Source organism: Scatophagus argus, chromosome 7 (genome assembly GCF_020382885.2).
Source record: "Scatophagus argus isolate fScaArg1 chromosome 7, fScaArg1.pri, whole genome shotgun sequence".
Classification (NCBI taxonomy): Eukaryota; Metazoa; Chordata; class Actinopteri; family Scatophagidae; genus Scatophagus; species Scatophagus argus.
Genome location: NC_058499.1, coordinates 19,818,701 through 19,837,778, shown reverse-complemented (window position 1 = coordinate 19,837,778; position 19,078 = coordinate 19,818,701). Strand labels below are relative to the sequence as shown.

Sequence of the window (19,078 nt, the reverse complement as noted above, 5' to 3'; positions counted from 1 at the left end):
CCAGAACAACTTTTTTTGTTTGCATGTAGGTGTCTGAATGTTTACACAATGTACTAGATTGTACATTTCTATATACAGTATTTCACCCTCTCTGTGAAGAAGTTTGACCAATTAAAACTCCAAGAGTCCATCGTGGTACTCAACATCCCACAATCTTTTCACACTCTAAAAAGACCAGTGCAGCCAAGGCTGGAAAGCAGAAATTAGTCTAAAAGATGCTTCTTGCTGAGTGGGAGAAGAAAGATCAATACCCTTTTCACTTTTTTCCAGCACATTTATGATTTGGTAGTTCTCCCCACTTGACTGAGAAGAACACTACTAAGCGTGTTAAGACCCATGAGCCTCTGCTAAAGGCCACACTGAAAATTAAACCATACAAACATATTGGACAAAACAACTCACCTTCTGTTCTTAAAACTGTACTGTACAACTGTAACAAAATCAGATATATATATTTTTTTGATTTATCTACTGAAGATCATACATATCTGAAGACAGTATCGATAAAAAATATCAAAGAAATCTGGCTAGTAGTTGGAAATATGCCTTGCTTTGTGCCAAATTTAAGACCCGTAAACTGTGAACCAACCATATTGCATGGAATGTTGTAGTGTTAAGGATTGTTAGTTCATGTCACCTTCAAGACATGGTTTCTAGCTGACATCTGTATTGAGTTAATAAGTGGCGTGGCCTTACAGCCAACATACAATGTCATATTATCTGATGCTCCATCTTACCAAAACTAGGCTGCCATTTCATTCATTTATGCAACAAAAAGTGACAGAGTAAAGAGCTTGGGAAAGACATTTAAATCTACCTAACTGTACTTTCTTACCTCTTCATACCTGACTGCACAAAAACTGATGGAGACTTTGATTCGGATGTCAAAAATGTGTGGGCGGTGAAAGACTCAAACACTGTTCAATCAAGCACTTTGAAGGATAATGATGCCATTTAATCAGGAGGTTTGTGTCAAAGCGATTGATTGACTGACGCAACTTCCTGTTGGGAGGTAGGCACAAAAAAGGAAAGAAAAAATATGTCATACTCAGAGTGGCTTAGACATAATGGCTCAGGATACTGAGTTTTGGACTCAAAAGCATGATTCAGAGACAAACAAAATAAGTTAAGGGCAGAGGTTACTGTGTCAGAAAGGCAGGGAGACGTTAGCAACAGTTTGGCAACTGAAACAGGCAAAAGAGTCCAGAGGGGCATAATGTAGTAGGCAAAAGTCCAAAAAGTCATAGACATAGTGTAAAAAAGAAAACAGCAACAAAAATCAGGGTAGGTAGAAACAAGCAAAAAGGCCTGAAAACTAAGAAGCCTCTATAGTGATCCGTTAAAGGTGTAGGTGGAGAATGACAGGTGAGTTAGAGACTTGGCAGACTAGTAGGCAGGAAAAAAAATGCAACAACGCTGACTTGGCTGATGCTGTGAGGACAAAGTTCAACCATTGTCCAGTCACACAGAGATATCTGAATTCGTAGTAAAATGCTTTTGCTTTAAATAGCTGAGAAATTATAGTGACAATTGTTATTGCTTCACATACACAAGGTATGTATGAACTGCCTCATGAGCTTGACAATGAACGTGAAATATCACAGAGTAATAATCAGAATAAGACGATAATATGCATGCAGCCACAACAAAAGATTCCTCTCCAAATGATATAATCTTTGTGTCAGTGAATCAGCTTTCAGCAGTGCAGCCATCTCTGATCAATGACGTATATAATGATAGGAACAAACCACTACAATTCCAAGAAGCAATAAAAGGAAGTGGTGCTATCATTGCCAACCCTAGTGAGTTACCTATACACTGCAGCAGCAGGATTGTGCTGATGACGTGCTCAGTTCTCATATAAGCAGGTTACACTTGTTGTTTTCTATCTTACTCTGCTTGGATGATGTCTGCACACAATATCTCGAATTAGCAGGCATCAGAACCACCCACGTTTGTCTCTTTGAGTCAGAGATTTTTATGGGACTGTGTAGTACTTTTAAGCAGCGGAGCTGGGGTCTAATAGTAAGAGACAGGAACAAACTTAACAAAGAAGCAAATAACTAATGCTTGCTCATCCCTTCATATCACCTCAAGCAAAGGATTCAACACCCAGTTTAGTGGCCTGCTGTATAAGGGTATGTATGTTTGGTTATGTATGTTCAGGATGTGACTGTTACCTGCTGAGGCGAAATCTGCATCAAAGTTCAGAGATGTTGAACTCCACATGAAGCAGAGAAGCAAATTTGCTCATGTAATTTCATGCATGTGTGACTGCATCTTAAGACTATGATGGGTTTGTGCAGCTACTGTGTGTGGATAACTAATGATTTAAATAAAAATAGAAATAAATACCACTTGACAACATTAAAGCAGCAGAATGCAGGAGCAGTCCAGAAAACATGTTTTGACTCATCTGATCTATTCTTATTTCTCCTTAATTTCCTCTCTGACTGCAGCACAGAGGGCTCATTTAGACTTGAAAATTGATATAGAATCGCATGAAAAAGTGGTTGTGATTGTGAAGTCTGTGATGTTTGTGACCCTGAGGTGTTTGATAATGTGAAACATCAGAGTAACCAAAGAGTTGTGGCCATGCATGCAAACCTATGTACATAGGAGTGAGATTTTATGAATGAATACCTAATCATCCCAAGATGCCTTGATTTATCTCCCCCATTCCAAATGCTTTATGGTTATAAGCTTAATTTGTCCAGGACTATAACAATAGTTTATCTCAACAAGGCCATGCTACAGTGACTCATTGGCTATTTACCGTCTGTTCCAGTTCCTCAGGCCAACTCAGGGATCGATGGTTGTAAATATCTTCAGTAAAGTGCTTGGGGTAGTTTATTTTGGGATGTGGCATAAGAAATATAAAAGCTACATTTATTTAAAGGAACACGATATCCTTCGGAAAAAAGAGAAACATTTACAAGCCATAGAAGCTCCTTTGGTATTTTGTGCACAATGCCTGAATCCAAATAGGGAACCTCTGGAAAAAAGCCTTTGAGGTGTGGTCACTGTCATCACAGCAAGACAGCGAGGGAGTGAGACCAACACACCGTAAGATCCTGACAGACAGGCCCAAGGGCTAGAGTAATAAAATGATTTTTGAATACCTCCATTGCCAGTACTTGTACATATACCTTTCTGGCTGACATGATTCAAGTTACGTTTTAATCAAGTTACGTTATTTTACACATTCATAATAAACTCTGTTTATTTATTAGCCAGAAAAACTACAATGTCATATCCATATTGCAATGAATGAATGGTAATTACATCAGTGAAGTCTGCCCCCCAAGTGGACTCTCATTGTCTGCAGATACTCTGCTTGAGGCCCCTTGAGGACTGATTGAAATGTGGGTTTGGACAGCCCTTGATACTGGCAGACTTTCTGGGAATGCACACTCAAAGTCAAATCAGCAAGAGTGGTGACATCCAGGCATTTGGAGTCACCCAATACTGGTTGAGCTGTAGTACTCTGAAGACAACAATTAACAATAGCCTTTCACTGTTTGTAATGCTGTACGAAAGTGTTCAGGGCCCTCATGTTCTCTCCATATTTGTTTGGGTTTCCACTGGGCGGTCTGGTGTCCCCCATGATCAAAAAGTTGTATGTCAGGTCTTCTGTCAATGCCCTTGACTAAGGCGCTGGCAGTTGGAGTTGGTCCCAGGGCAAATGGCTGCCCACTGCTGCTAATGCAATGTACAGATTAAATGTAGAGATGAAATGTCACTGTAAATTGTAATGTGTATGACTGCATATGTGACAGTAAATTTGGCCTTTGAGGTTTAGTTCTTAACACAGTAAATGATTTTGTCAAGCCAGATATATCCTTTATCTCAATGTGAAAATTTTCATTTTTTCTTTGCCCCAGGAACAAACTCAGAGGCATTTGGCACTTGGATACGTATCCTTATTTAGTTTTTAAAAAGGCCACACAGAGTCATCAATACCAATCAATACCAGGTGAAAAGACTGATTTCAGAAGGTAGGAATGGAAGATGAATTGATTCTTTCAATCAGCATCATCAGCTTAAATCAAATTTAGATATCAACTAATTTCATAGCCATTGCTATGATATTCAAAATCCTCTAATGAAAGATAAAACAACAAGGACGTGTACGTCGCCCTGATTGGTCGATACCCGGGCCTCACGCTGCAGCCAGGTCTGGAGTTGGGGCTCACGGGCAAGCGTGTGGTGGCCGGGTTTCCGCCCATGGGACCCGGCCAGGTACAGCCCGAACAAGCGACGTGGGCCCGCTCTCCCGTAGGCCCACCACCCACGAGAGGGTTCAGAAGGGGCTGGTGCAATGTGGTTTGGGTGACAGCTGTGGACAGGGATCCCGGTGACTCAAATCCTGGACAAAAACTCTGGCTAATCGGACATGGAATGTCACCTCACTGGGGGGGAAAGAGCCTGAGCTTGTGCGGGAAATTGAGCGGTACTGGCTAGAGATAGTTGGGCTCACTTCCACGCACAGCCTGGGCTCTGGAACTCAACTCCTGGAGAGAGGCTGGACTCTCTTCTACTCTGGAGTCGCCCATGGTGTGAGCTGGTGTAGGCTTGCTTATAGCCCCCCAGCTCAGCGGCCATGTGTTGAAATTTTCCCCGGTGAACGAGAGAGTCGTTTCCCTGCGCCTTCGGGTCGGGGATAGGTTTCTCACTGGAGTCCCTGGGAAGGGTACTGGAATGTGCTCCGACTGAGGACTCCATAGTACCGGGGTGACCATAGTACCATAGTGATGACAGTGACACCTGGAGGGGCGTGATTGGGAGGAATGGCCTCCCTGACCTGAACCTGAGTGGTGTTTTGTTGTTGGACTTCTGTGCTGGTTACAGTTTGTCCATAACAAACACCATGTTCATACATAAGGGTGTCCATCAGTGCACATGGCTCCAGGACACCCTGGGCCGGAGGTCAACGATCGACGTGGTCGTGTCATTTGGCCTTTGGCCATATGTTTTGGACCCTTGGGTGGAGAGAGGCACTGAGCTGTCCACCGATCACCACCTGGTGGTGAGTTGGATCCTTTGGAGGAGGAGGAAGCTTGACAGACTTGGCAGACCCAAATTCATTGTGAGGGTATGCTGAGAATGTCTGGCAGAACCCTCCGTCAGAACGGCTTTCAACTCACACCTCTGGGAGAACTTTGACCAGATTCTGAGGGAGGCTGGGGACATTGAGTCCAAGTGGACCATGTTCTCCACCTCCATTGTGGAAGTTGCTGCTTGGAGCTGTGGTCGTAAGGTCTCTGGTGCCTGTCGTGGCGGCAATCCCTGAACCCGGTGGTGGACACCAGAAGTAAGGGATGCCGTAAAGCTGAAGAAGGAGTCCGATTGAGACTGTTTGGCTTGTAGGACTCCCGAGGCAGCTGACGGGTATCGGAGGGCCAAGTGTGTGGCAGCACGAGCGGTTTTGGAAGCACATCGCATACATACTGAATCAGCGAGTTTTATTATTATGACAGCAATGGTTAGCCAGAGGTCTCATTAGAAAACGGCACTTACTGGTTTTGCACAACTTATGTGTTTCTTTATATCTTATGATTTACAAAAACATTTCCTGTTGATGAAATGAACTTTTCATGTTGTTCATATTACATCACCCAAGTTATGCAATGAAGTAAAGCTCATTGTCCATTTCTTTGTAGCCCTTGCATTATCTGCTTTAAACTGGCTTACTGACACATCTACACATTTGAGGCATGATGAAACAATTGTCGTCTTTATGATAAGTCTCTTTTCATCTGAAATATTTATGGATATAAATGGTGATGTGTTTGTTTGCTCTTAACTTTGGATAATCCTAAGTGATTGTAACAAATTCACAGTCAAAGTTTGAATATAGTTAATGAAGAATATTAAAATTGTTGAATGAGACCAAGACAGTAGCATCATATTGTACAGATGGTGCTGTAAGTTCTAGTAGAAGCAATCCCAAATAATGTAGAGATCATTGCCACTCTGGCAAATGCATGAATGGGACAAAATTATTGGTCAAAAAAATATTCAATACCGTTCTACCATCTCATCGTAGGAGACCGAGTGTAGTGCACCTGGGCAGCATGGTGGCTGAGCATGAAGCCTTTTTTTGTGGAGTTTTCATGCTCGCTCTGTGTTTGCGTGATTCTCTTTGGGTACGCCTTAAGATACAATCAGAATGAACATGCGTTGAAAATGTTTTCTCATTGCGGCCTGTTCATTTGCTGTTGTGTTGCCTAATTGTGGGTCGCACCTTTATTGTATTGGATTTTGAATGTGAAGTTAACCATGCTGAAGATTAAACTAAACCGTCATCTTAGTAAACATAAAATACACTTTAAAACTTCAGGTTTCTTTTATTCATTTGATCTCACAGACAGAGCTGTATAGTGTGACAGGTTCACATCAGTGAATGTTACATTCACTTTATTAAACATGAGTTATTTTCTGTTATTCTTTTTATATTCCCAGATGTTACAGAACACATGGAATCCTTTAGTTTGTTGTGTTGCCTGTGGTTAAAAGCATGTAGTTTCAACTGTTGTTTTCCCCAGGCAAAAAGAGCTGTTGTGTGGCACCCCAATGTCAGGTTCAGTGATCCAGCTGTCTTTCTCTCGGGGAAACATGGCAGTCTGCCTTGCTTCCCTCTGTTGGTCACATCTGCTGTGTGTGAAAGGAGACAAAGAGAGTGGGAGAAAAGGAGATAACATTTATATGGGGAGTTGCGTAAGGAATATCCTCACATCCACAGTTTGATCTTCCGGGATGACGGTGGGTTCCTGATGGAGGCCTCTGAAGACAGAGTAGAGCCTAGGCCTGGGGCTCTTTACCATGGTTTTCACTTGAAGAGGCCGTTTCAGAAACAGGAGGACTCTTCCACATTGCAAAGGAATAGAGAGGAAGGGAGAGCGATCGCTGGATACATTTGTCTAACTCTCTTTCGACAGTCTCTCAGTTTGTTGTTCTGTTGTTCCAGATGAAAGATGAAATAACTCTGGTATGAATACTTTTACCCCATCTAGTGGCAATATTTCTCAGGAAAGGTGAGCTCATTTTTCTAAAAAAGCAGTACAAGTGACAAGTGCCTTATGCTGACACACAAATAAGATATTTGGTCCAATTTACATGCTGGACTTTCTAAAAGGATAAGAAAAGTATATACAGCTCGCAGAGAGCGAGAGCGAGAGCGAGAGCGAGAGCGAGAGAGAGAGAGAGAGAGAGAGAGAGAGAGAGAGAGAGAGAGAGAGAGAGAGAGAGAGCAGGTTTTGTGGCTTGAATCAGATAAACGGAGCTAATTGCTCCCGCATTTCCCCTGTGTGTTCATGTTGTTGTTACGGATGATTAGCTTAATGAATCTGAATAATTGGAAACATGTATACATGGTGATATTGTGGTATAGTTCAAGGTTAGAGGACCATGGAGATTTGTAATATTTAGAGGCTGTAGTAGAAAAACCACAGTATGTGGTGCATGTCACACAAATGTCTATTACTGTAAAAGTTTACAGTTCTTCAATCTGTTTTTGCTTTCAGTTTTTCTGCATTCCTCCCACATAGCCACAGACCACTTATCTTATCTTGGATGTAGATGTAGATAATATACTCTGAATCTTATAAATTTTAAAATAAATTTTTTAAGTGACTTATCTTGCTGAGGCCACGGTTAGTTTAAATGAGTTACGTGGTTGAGAATGTTTTCTGTAGCTTCAAATGGTTGTTTGATGGGAGTAATGATGGTTTTTATTGCTCTTGAACCTCTAAGAAGGTATAGTGAATAAAACACTTAATCCTTCCTGTCTATGTTTCATGTCTGCCCTGTCCCTCACTGAAGGAAGTTTGGTTGGCTGTTCAAGCATCACTAATCTTTTCTTTTCAGAAACTTGACAAACATTTTAGTGGTCAGCCCAGTTCCTAAAACACATGCTGATGATTTAGTTTAGTGGACAGAAGAGTTTTACAATTAGACAGTTTCCTGAAAGGAAATCTGTGAACATATTACAGTTAAGATTCGCTCTGTTTTTCTGTTTACAAAGCTGAGTCATGATTTTGGACTGATGAAGGTTAGCCTAAAAGCTGTCAAACTGACTGAGCCAGTCCCTCTCTTCTCCCGTGCCATCGAACAGACGTCTCTGTCATGATTTGTTGATTCCACTCAGCCATGGCCGAGCATGACTTCCTTTCTATGATTGCCAGAATCTCGTATCTCTAGGGATGATTTAGAAATATCTGAAAGGAAATGCCTGACATTTTATTCTTCATCCTCCCATGTCATTTTAATTGATTCTTTCAGCCACCTTCCTTTCGCTTGCATTGGTTCCTTCACACTTGAAGATATCACCAGTGACCGGCGGTCACTGGTGATATCTTCTTCCCAATGCTTTTACTTTAGTGATAAATGAATATGGCGGAAAAATTGTCCAGGAAAAGCAATTCCTCAGGCGTCACAACAATTCCTGCCCTCATTTTTCACATCTATTGAAAAGAAAAGGGAAGACTTTGACTGCTTATTTCTGCACAGAGATACACTGAGATCGCCACCTGACTTTCATGTGAGGCTAACCTTTTTTCTTTGCCCTGCTCAAGATGGATATATGCAGAAATCTGTCACTGCATTATATACACCCTTATGGACGTCTTTGTGTGGGTATGAAACAGAAAGAAAGGTAGAATAGGGATGGAGGAAAACATAGCGAAGCTGTGAATGTTTCCATTATCTCAGATTTCCTTGGCTCTTCCTCCACACAGCAGACCCATTCGTCTGTTTTGCTCTCTGAGATTTGTGTGAGTGTTGGAGGTTAAGGGTACTTTGCATGAAGATTAAGTGTGCTCGTTGACAGCTCTGGCCCCTAAGAAAGACTGATGGGCTCCTTTAATAGACATCTGACCTTTGGGCCAGAATGAGAAAAGTTTGTGTGCTCACTGAATTACACTCTGTGGGGTCTAAACCTTGACCATCATTCACATTTGAGCTTTTTTTCTGAATTAAAACACATGGAGCAAAACTGAATAAATAATAAAGACATTGTGAAGATATACTCAAAATTTCAAACTTCATTAGCAAAGGCCACATCAACCGTTTAATTAATAATGTCACAATTCAACAGTCCAAATATTCTGCTTATAGTTGACCCTATCTGACTTGATGAAACCATAAAAAGGCTAAAATCAGTCTACTATATGCATGCGAAAATATGGTGTGCAGCACCAGGATTTTAATCAGCCACAGGGCTGAATTCAAATTAACCATCCTACACTTAAATAATCATGTGGTGGCTAACTGATAATTTCCAAAGGACACAGTCAGTTGCAGAGTGACTATATCCCAGGAATGTTTCGCTGAAGGACACCTGAGTGAAGAACTTGATGCCTTCTAACTTCAAATAAAAGGATGGCAATATTTTACATTTCTTACTGTAAACAGCTACCATGAAAAGAACAAAACCAACAGCATTTCAATCTGTCTCTCTATACTTTCCATTGTCCAGTGTTGCTCTCAACCCCAAGCTTATTTTTTCATACTGAAGATGTCAGACCATGATTAGGTATTGATTAAAAAGACACACAAAAACTATTTTATCAACTTCCTGAAAAAGCCTTGTAGATTTTAGCAAATATTACACGAACAAGAGGAAACAGTTCATTTGTTTGGGGCTACTTTCAGCCGCTTTTGGTGTTTAAGAGTCAAGCAGCAAGATATTACACAAGATATCATTAGGGGACTAAACTGAAAATAATCTTTAGTCGCAATGCCATTTCAGTATCGATCCCATTTATGTAGAAGTGTAAAATCTTGCATTTGGAAAGTATGTACAGTAACAACAGAGAAAGTTTGATTTAATTCACTCTAAATGCAAAACGATTCAGAAATAGACAGATAGATGGGGGGGCATTTCTCCCCCTTGTCATGCATTGACAGAGGGGAGAGATGCCCTCAGACTGAGGTGCACACACCGACTGGAAAGAAAACGCTCCCCTGACAAACAACCAAATAAAATTCCCCACACAAATTAACAATTCATTAGAGAGCTAGGAGGAAGGAAAAGCATAATGAAAAATGAAATCTCGCAGTAAATATTAAAGTCAGGAATTATTCACAAGATTGTAACCTGTAGTCTTGTTCCTTATAATAATATTACACAATGCTAAAATGTGTCATTACTGAAGTTTCTTTCTCTCCGGGTGCCCGCAGGCACGCCGCTATTGAGTGCATTCATGCACAGGATGAGTTTAATGGAAGCTTCCGGAGCGCCCTCACTCTTACATGGAACATAAGACTGAAACTGTAAACCACCTTTAAAAAGACTTAAAAGAAAGGTTATGGTTATTGTGGGTGCTGATGTCGTGGCTATTAACCTGTCAGATGAGGAGGGTGACAGGCTGCGAGTGATGCTGATTGATCCACCGAACCTGCTGCTGCACCTGCCGATCATTCAAAACTCCGCAAATAAAATTAACTGGGTGCCTAAAAACTGGCCACAACAAAATTAGCGATGTTGACCCTCCACTTAGATAGAGACCACCTCCACCGCCGCCGCCACCACTCCCCTCTTGCTCAGCCCTACCTCCTCCGCCCCCCCACCCTCCTCATAAATCTATTGGTTGTGGTCTCGGATTCACTATCCAGCGCTTTGCTGATCAGACTGCAGTTGTATTTGGGGGAAGTTGGCAGCTGGCGGCTCGCGGCGAAAGGCTTTCCTCTCTCTCCGGCGCTTGGACAGTGGAATTATGAGCAGAGCTGACCCAGCCTATATCACCCTGTCTTGAATCTGTTTCACACCGAGAGAAATTGAACCGACCATGGAGATTGGAGTCCGCATCCTCTTGGCTTTCCTCGTCTTTCAGGTAAGACGAGAGAGAGAGGGAGATGTGTGAGCGTGTGTGTGTGTGAGTGCGTTGGATTTGGAGACAAATTCACGACCCGACTCTCTCTCTGTCTTTCTCTTTTTCTGGAGCATCCGTCTGGTCTCACTCGGGCTACTCTTGTGTTCTTGGCACGTATAGATGGCTTGTCAAGTTTGTCCCGAGTCTGCACATAGAGCACATAGTCATGAGCAGTAGTCACCTGCACTGCCAGTTCCGTCCGTGCCGCGCCAGAGCAAGTTTATCCCCGTCCAGTGCCTCTGTGCGCACGGCTGGCATGTGTGGCACCGAGTTCGGGGACCCGGGCTTGTTGGGTCTGACGAGCTGAGGTGGTTGCTCACTTTGCCTTTCACATTTTGTCGAGAACAGAAAGAGAAAGAGAAGGAGAGAAAGAGGGAGAGAAGGAGAGACTGGACATGAGGAGGTGAGGGAGAAAGAGAGCGCAGGGTCTATCTTACGTCTATGTGCTAATCACTGCTCCGTCTCCTGTCGCATCTATATTCTGCTCAGCCACCAACTTGAGCGTTTCTTTGGGCTTGTGAGTATGTGTGTGTGGGAAGCACACAGGCGGATGGCGGAGAGGAGTGGAGGACAGAGAGAAAGAGAGAGAGAGAGAGAGAGAGAGAGGCGGCGGGGGGTGTGAGGGAGGCAGAGAGCTGGCTTGGCCGCTCTGCCGTGTTATTTGTGGCGTCTCGCTGGGTATTTCACTCAGTCTATTGCTCTCCGTGGACGTGGATTCTCTCGGGATATTTAATAAAACCTTAATTCTCCCACTGTGTTAGAGCCAATCGCCCGCTAGATCCGACTTTAATATGAGAGATAGACAGGTTCCTGGGAGCAGTTGTTTCTGCCATTCAACTCTATTGGAGCTAGGGCCAGGTTTTGTGACATCTCTGAACACTCGTCTTCTTCTTGATGTGAATAACCACACCATCAGGTCACCGTCAGCCCCCACGGATGCGCCCTTGAGCGAGAACTAATCCAGCTGCAAGGATGCTCCTCTTCTTCCAGGTGCCTTGACCTCTGACCCAGAACAGACGCAGGTTCCTTACATGAAGATCACTACAGATTAGCGTTAGATGTCACCTCTGTGTACTCTCACTAATGACAGTGGCACTTCTGGTGGCACGCTGTGAAGGTTTAAGCGGCAGCTAATTTTAAAATAACCAAGCTGAGACTATTTCCAAACAGGGGAACAATGGGAGAGCCCCGAAGCGTGGCAGGCAAACAGCTCATTTGGGAAACTGTGCTGTTGTGCTGCTTCTCTCCCTCTCCTCTCCCCCACCTCACTCTCTCTCCCCTCTGGATGCATTGAGGGTCCACAGACAACACAGCTCATTTGATAGTTCTTGTTTGACCTGTGGAGGCTTGGTGCACATTTTCTGGTGTTTATTATTCATTTTTAATTGAATAAGCCACTGGTTCATTTCCGCGATGTAGTTCGATCTTCTGATGTGAGGCCATCATGATTCAGGCTAATAGTGCCTACAAAGAAATGATTTAACTCTCGGTGGTATTGATTAGCCTCTGCTCCCTCTTGCACAAAGAGCCCACCTCTGCACACAGACCTGTGTTGCTACTTTTTGAGGATGCTTTTCCACTGACTAGATTCATTCACTACCCAATGAGAGACAGATTGATGAAATGCCTTCTGAACTTTTCTTTTTTTAATCTGCATGTCCACATATGCACTTGCTGCTGTGAAAGTTCACTTGAAGACATGCACACACACACACACACACACACACACAGACAGACAGTTAAACTCACTCAAACAAAATGCAAAATCTCATGCAGGTTAGATGTATAGTGCTGATTTACAGGCTGACCCAGCTCCATGGGGAAATCTAAATCCTCTGGCTGTCCCCCACCAGAAGTTAGCTGTAAATATTTCCACTGAGATCCTCCGAAAACGTACACCGTAAGTCACCTTTTTCCCCTCCACTGATCCAACCCTCAGCTTTCCAGCTCGTTCTTTCCACATGCATATTTGTATGCAACCTGTAAGTACAATACTCAGCCCACCTGATTGATCATCCAGAAGAAAATTGTAAAAGCTGATTTAGTTTCCTCTCAGAATCACAGGAACGTTCAAACTCGCCACGTTAAAGAGTGTGGGCTTGAAAAAGGTGCTCCTCTTTACAGATGCTCAGGTAGCTAGCCAAGCTCCTCTCCGCAATAAGTTGCCATACACACCCACCTTCTTCATACAGCCTCCTCACACATACCCATGTATGAGTGCATGCGCATGTACTCACACACACACACACACACACACAGCAGCAGCAGCAAACCCCCTCCTTGGCAATAAATCTTTGTTTTCCAAATGAAACGTTAAGCAGTTTCTCCGGGTGGAGCAATGATTCAGAATAAGCACAACACAGCTGGGAGCTGCAGGTGCACGGATTTTTATTTCCTTTTTTTCCTCCTTCTTCTTTTCTCTTTCTGTCTGTCTTTCCTCACACACACACAAACACACACACACCATCAGCTTTTACATCCTTTCACCTTGTGAAACTAGTTTACATTAATATGAACCAGCAGCCTTCATCCAGTTTTTATTTCCTCAAAATACTCTTAATTTCTCTCTCTGTTTCCTCTTCTTTGCGTCTCTCTCTCTCTCTCTCTCTCTCTCTCTCTCTCTCTCTCTCTCTCTCTCTCCCCCTCTTTGTCTCACCAGTAGACAGTGGATGACAGCTGAACTCACAGTTTAAAGTCTGGGCTCGCACCTGAGCGTGTCTCCAGGAAGATTTGCTGTCGTGGACGTTTATAGGCACAGTGACCAATCGACTGTTTTAAGTTCCTGTTTAAGCTGCTGCAGTCACTGAGGAAGAGAGAGAGAGAAGGAGAGATAGAGAGCGTGAGAGAGAAGGAGAGATAGAGAGCGTGAGAGAGATGGAGGATGGATGCCGTGGTCTGCAGGAAAAATAAAGTGTGGTGCTGAAGATAGACAGTTGCCATGGTGTCCTCTTGTTACTCAGACATGGCTGACGTTGTTGTGACATCCATGCACAAACACCCATATGTACAAGTCCAGAGATGCCCGACACAGACTCCCATGCTACAATCCATCTCTCTGACCCCCCCCCCCTTTTAAGTCCCTGCCTCACTCAGTCCTAGAAGCACTTCATTGATCTAGAATTATCAAAAAGAGAGAGGACATGGCCATTCCCAGTATGTCGGCAGTATTTATTATTCAGAAGTGCAGCAACAGGTGTGAGATATGAAAGCAGTCACATATTCAACAGCAGTCCGTGCTGTGTTCAGCACCATACTCTTTTAATCTCCATCGGTTTTCCATTTCTAGGTTGAGTAACTTCTAATCCTATCTCCCGATAGGTTTATTGTTCAGTCAAATCAACCTCTACAGAGGGTAACACATGCCCTTCCTGCACTTTCCCGCGGTTTCCTGTTTATGCCTCTTTATGAACTGCACACATGGAGCCTTGTCATGTCATTCTCTGGTTACAGCGATTCATCCTTTCAGAGAAGACCCCCAGCTGACCTCTTGTTTCTCCCAAGAAGCTTTCTGGATGTGAAGTGTCTTTTCAGACCTGCCATCCTTCTGTGACCACGTGCTGTTTCAGTGATGGGCTTTTTATAATGTAGTCTGGTGAAGGAGCAACAATATGACACACTACAAAGCCTAATGATGACACTAATGAGGAATGCCACTCATTAAGGCAGGATGATTTTGTTCTTTCTATCTTCTCTTCCCCTGTATGTCCTCACCCTTCCTCACACGTTCTTGATCTCTTCTTATTCTGCCCTCGTCTCCCCTCGAGCTGCTGCCTGGTGTTTCAGCTCCCATAGTCAAGCTGCTGGAATAAAGGGTTAGAGTTTTGAAAAAATTGTAGAGAAGTTTGCAATTTAGCAGCCTACTGAGACACAAAAACACTCAGAATAAAAAGAGCATGAAATGGCTCAAGTGAAAGCAGCCCAATACCAATCTAAACTTTGCTGTCTAAATGTACCCTGGTGTTATTGTGGTTATAACAACTGGCTGGCAAATGGGCTTTTTAGTGGGGGGCTTTGAGATTTCAGTCTCCTTCCTATTCTACTTATCTGAGCTTTTTCCTGAAAGGACACCAACAACCACAGTCAGCGTGCTGCAGTGCTCTTTGGAGTTTTTTCTCTCATTTTCAGCCGTTATTGACTGAAAACGTCTAACTGTAGCTTCCTGTAAAAAAAGAAACAAAAAAAACAAACCAAAACAAAAAAAGGAAAAACAAGCCAAAAAGAAAAAAAAATTTATATAAAAAATAGAATACTCATTTTATGATTATGCACACACACGTACACTGTTTCTTTTTCTTTCAAGATTCTGAAGACTTTCTTTTTTTAAAATTTATCTGTGTTCCCCTGTGACTGTGGCCGAGCAGCACTGCGCTGTAATAGGCTATAAGGTCAAATGCTATCTTAACTCCTCTGTGGGAGGGGGTGACCTTTGAGGGAAACACAGTCTTGTTCAATCTTCTTTCCCCTGACATCGCTGCCACGCTCTCCCGAGTCGATGAGAAGAGGATGAAGCAAGGGAGGATGAGGGATAAAGATAGAGAGAGTAGCAATTAAAGTAAATATGTACCCTTAGCGCTCCATTAGTAACTGCCTGTATTTGATATAAGTGGCCTAATTATGCAAAACGCCAATGAACACCACGTGGTGTAATGGCGAAATGTGCCAAGTGGGGGGAAAAAGAGAAAACCCTGCGTCCAAGGAGAGTGGATTAATGGCTTATTTGTGAGTGCTGGTGAGTTTTAGTGTGCAGAGAAAGCAGAGAGGAGACAAACACACACACACACACACACACAAAAGGCCTCAGTAACCATGTGTGAAGGACACAGCCGTACAATGCGATGCTGTCCCTCCAGTTGATCACGCTTTCACACATTTTTTTTTTCTTCACTTGACAAGCACCCAGATAAAATGGGTGTCAGACAGACAAAGAGCCATATACGTAGATAGCCAGGTAGAGATAACCGCTGAAAGAAAAGCAATCCCCTGATGGCCACACACCAAATCTGAAGTGTGTGTGTTTGCATGAGGAAGAGAGAGACATGGTTCGCGCACCTTCCCTCACTCTTTCTCCTCGTCCTCCTCCTCCTCCTCCACCATCAGCTCCAACAAACACTCTCTGTAACACATTACAGATATTCATGAGTTATTCACCCACTCTGTTTGTCTGTCTCTTTGCTACGCTCACAAACATCCACAAATGTCCACCACCACCACCACACACAAACTCACACACACTCTCAAGCTTGAGCCTATGTTTGGCAGGAGGCACAAGTTTCTTTTTCAGCATGATTGTGATGACTCCTCTCTATTGCCACAAAGTGTGTGAGGCCGCCAGCAGCACAGTGGGAGTATTCATGTAAAAGCGCTGGTACTGTGGGGTCCTATTTCTTCCACAAGAGTGGTTTTGCTGATGATAGTGGCAGGCGATGATATTGTGAGTTGCATTAGCCTTTCAGCGAGGAGTGCCCCATTGTTGGTGTGATGCACTTTTATTTGGTTAAGGTAATAGATTAGAGTGTTGCAGACCATTCTTGAGTCACAAATAAGAGCCACTTAGCATAGGTCACTGAATAACTGGCTTTTCATCACTGACTGCATTGTTAATTATAGCCACAGGGTCAAAAGAGGGTGATGGAGATTTCTGCCAGCTGAACTTGATCTATTTTTCATGAGTGTGTTGGTATTTGAGTTGCTCCCTACCAGTGTTTCTGTAGATAAATGGGCCCTACTACAGCGGTGTGTCCCTGGCCACAACATAGCTAAATTGCTAGGTGACAAGTATACTGAAACAGATATAAATCAAACACTCGGTGTTCTCGTCTGCATGTTCTCATTCAGGGGAGGAAGCAAAAGACATGGGCTCCTCTTTTTCCTGCCTTCTTATTTACTCGCAGTTAGCAAACTAAATGGAGCACTGGGGAGGAAAATTCAAAATGCTAACAGTTACCCACTGTGCTGTAATAAGCACCTCGGGGTGGAAACACACCACTAGGTTTCAACCTGACCTAGCCCAATTAGGATTTACATTCAAATTTAGATGAGCACCTAAAAGAAGTTTAAAGTTTTTTTCTCTCATGTTTTGTCTGAGGTTCTCAACAAAGATGTTTTTTTCTGGTTGGCACATTTAATGAGAAAAAACGAGATAAAATGTGAGCGTATATTTGAACACTCAGCTGAAAATATATGAAACATGACCTGTGGTATACATACCTCGCACTATTGCATTCAGATTAGTCTACCTCTATCACGATAATATGGAGTTTTTCAAACTCAAAATACCTCGGATACATCTAGAGGAAAATCATTTCAAACATGAACAGCATCCGCTTAGGTAATCTTTACAATGAAATAAACAGACAATATACAACACACAAATGCCAAAAGGCGGGTAAATTATTATAGTATGTTGGTGAAAATGAGCACCGAAAACCAACCCAGAAAAATAGGAACAGCTGCACAGTGTAATGCAATCTAGCACATAAGCCCTGAAATATATCTGAGCTTTATGAAACTCATCACACTGAGTGTCTGCTTATCCTGTGACAGAAAGGTGTTGATTCAAGTGTTGCATTTATTCTGCAATGTCTGTCTGTCTGTATGTATATACTTATGTATGCCATACGAGACAAATTTGGTTAACAACAATTTGAAGGAATAGAAGATTAGTTGGTGGCAGAGAATTGCATCATCCTGATTAATCATAAATGCTGTTTGGGGTGAATTCTGTACTCTCTCTCTCTCTCTCTGTGTCTCTCTCTCTCTCTCTCTCTCTCTCTCTCTCTCTTTCTCTCTCACACACACAAGTACTTCTGCTGACCAGTGCACTTTGAAAAGCTTCTCATTTCTCACTTGCTAATCCTCTGTGATTGTTAAATGCTTTGCATAATAACTCTTGTTTACACTTGTACTGAATGCATTATTTTTCAGTTGATTCAGAACTGATCTCAAGGTTAGTGTGAGAAAATCACATCAAATGCTGCGTTAGTCTAAAGGATGAAAAGGGCTGCACCTATTTTTTTACTTTTATTTTTATCCTTTTATTTATTTGCAAATATCAGGGTAGCTGAAAAGGCTACATATGCTCTTAAACTTGGATAATCATGCAAGATGTATCATCACCTTGACTTTAACAGTGTTTTAAAACCTCCGCTGGAAACTCATCCTCTGATGTGCCACTCCACTCTCAGAGCACATGATGTGATTGTTTGAAGGCGACGGCTCTACTTTTTCATTCTCTCTCGACATGACTCTGGGGTTTTACACTTCTCTCCATGTTCAGCAAGTATCTTTGAAGTAATCAAATCCCTCATTGCTGTTGAACTGAACAGATAGCTGAGAAGGTCTTCTTGACTTTTACAAGAAATCACTCCAGCTTACTCATTTTATCTTTTTTTTTCTCGTTGCTGTTCCACAGTGTTTCTTTACCTACTTCCCTTTCTTCAATTCCTCTCCTGAATGTATCTCTAGTCTTTCTTCCTTTTATCAGTCAGCAGGTAATCCACACAAGAGAGCATAGCAGTTATATCTGATTTTTGCCCTTTGTTTCTCTGTCTGTTCTCTCATCCTACATTATCCGTCATTCAGTGTTGCAGGAAAGTTCAGGCAGGGAAAATATTTGACCGATGAGAAGAAATCAAAGTTTTTGTCTGCACTGATGCGCGCAGTACCTCCCCTGCTGCCTAGATGGCGACAAAATGCCAGCTATTCTTCGAAGAGTTGTCAATGATAATTGCCACTCAAACTCACTTAGTGTTTAAACTGTGTGTGTGTGTGCATGTGTAGGTCTGTATGCATGTTTGCTTGTGCATTTATGGAAACATTGTCCCTGTTAGGAGTGTTTTGCAAAGGTGCTTTACAGAGGTAGAGTGGCCATTTAAACTCCTGAACCTGACTGTCAAGAAACAGACAGGAATTGGAGGACTCATTTGAAACTAGCACACAAAGTACTATATTGATGCCTACGCAGACAGGTCGCTTCAAGGCAATTAGAATAACTCTTCCCACTTATTGCTTTTGATGTCAGTGTGTGGGGGGAATGTGAGAGCCAACTTTTGGCCGCCACTGACAGAGAGGGCTGCTACTTCAATTCCTTTAGACACAATTAATGTCATCCTCCATTCTGAGGTTTATCTTATATTAACGCAGGCAAGTCCAAGGCTTTGAGCTTACAAATGAATTAAATGATGAAAGAATTAAGTAGGCAAGAA

General features: G+C 42.7%; 1 protein-coding gene across 1 annotated transcript in view; it reads left to right on the top strand.

The window, feature by feature from the left end:
• Positions 1–10,625: 10,625 nt before the first annotated feature.
• The window catches only part of cdh13 (cadherin 13, H-cadherin (heart)), a 279,497-nt gene continuing 271,044 nt past the window's right edge, over positions 10,626–19,078 (top strand). The window contains exon 1 of the mRNA XM_046394809.1: positions 10,626–10,835. Coding sequence (XP_046250765.1) covers positions 10,791–10,835 — 45 coding nt within the window. The 5' untranslated portion in view covers positions 10,626–10,790. The remainder of the gene's footprint in view (positions 10,836–19,078) is intronic.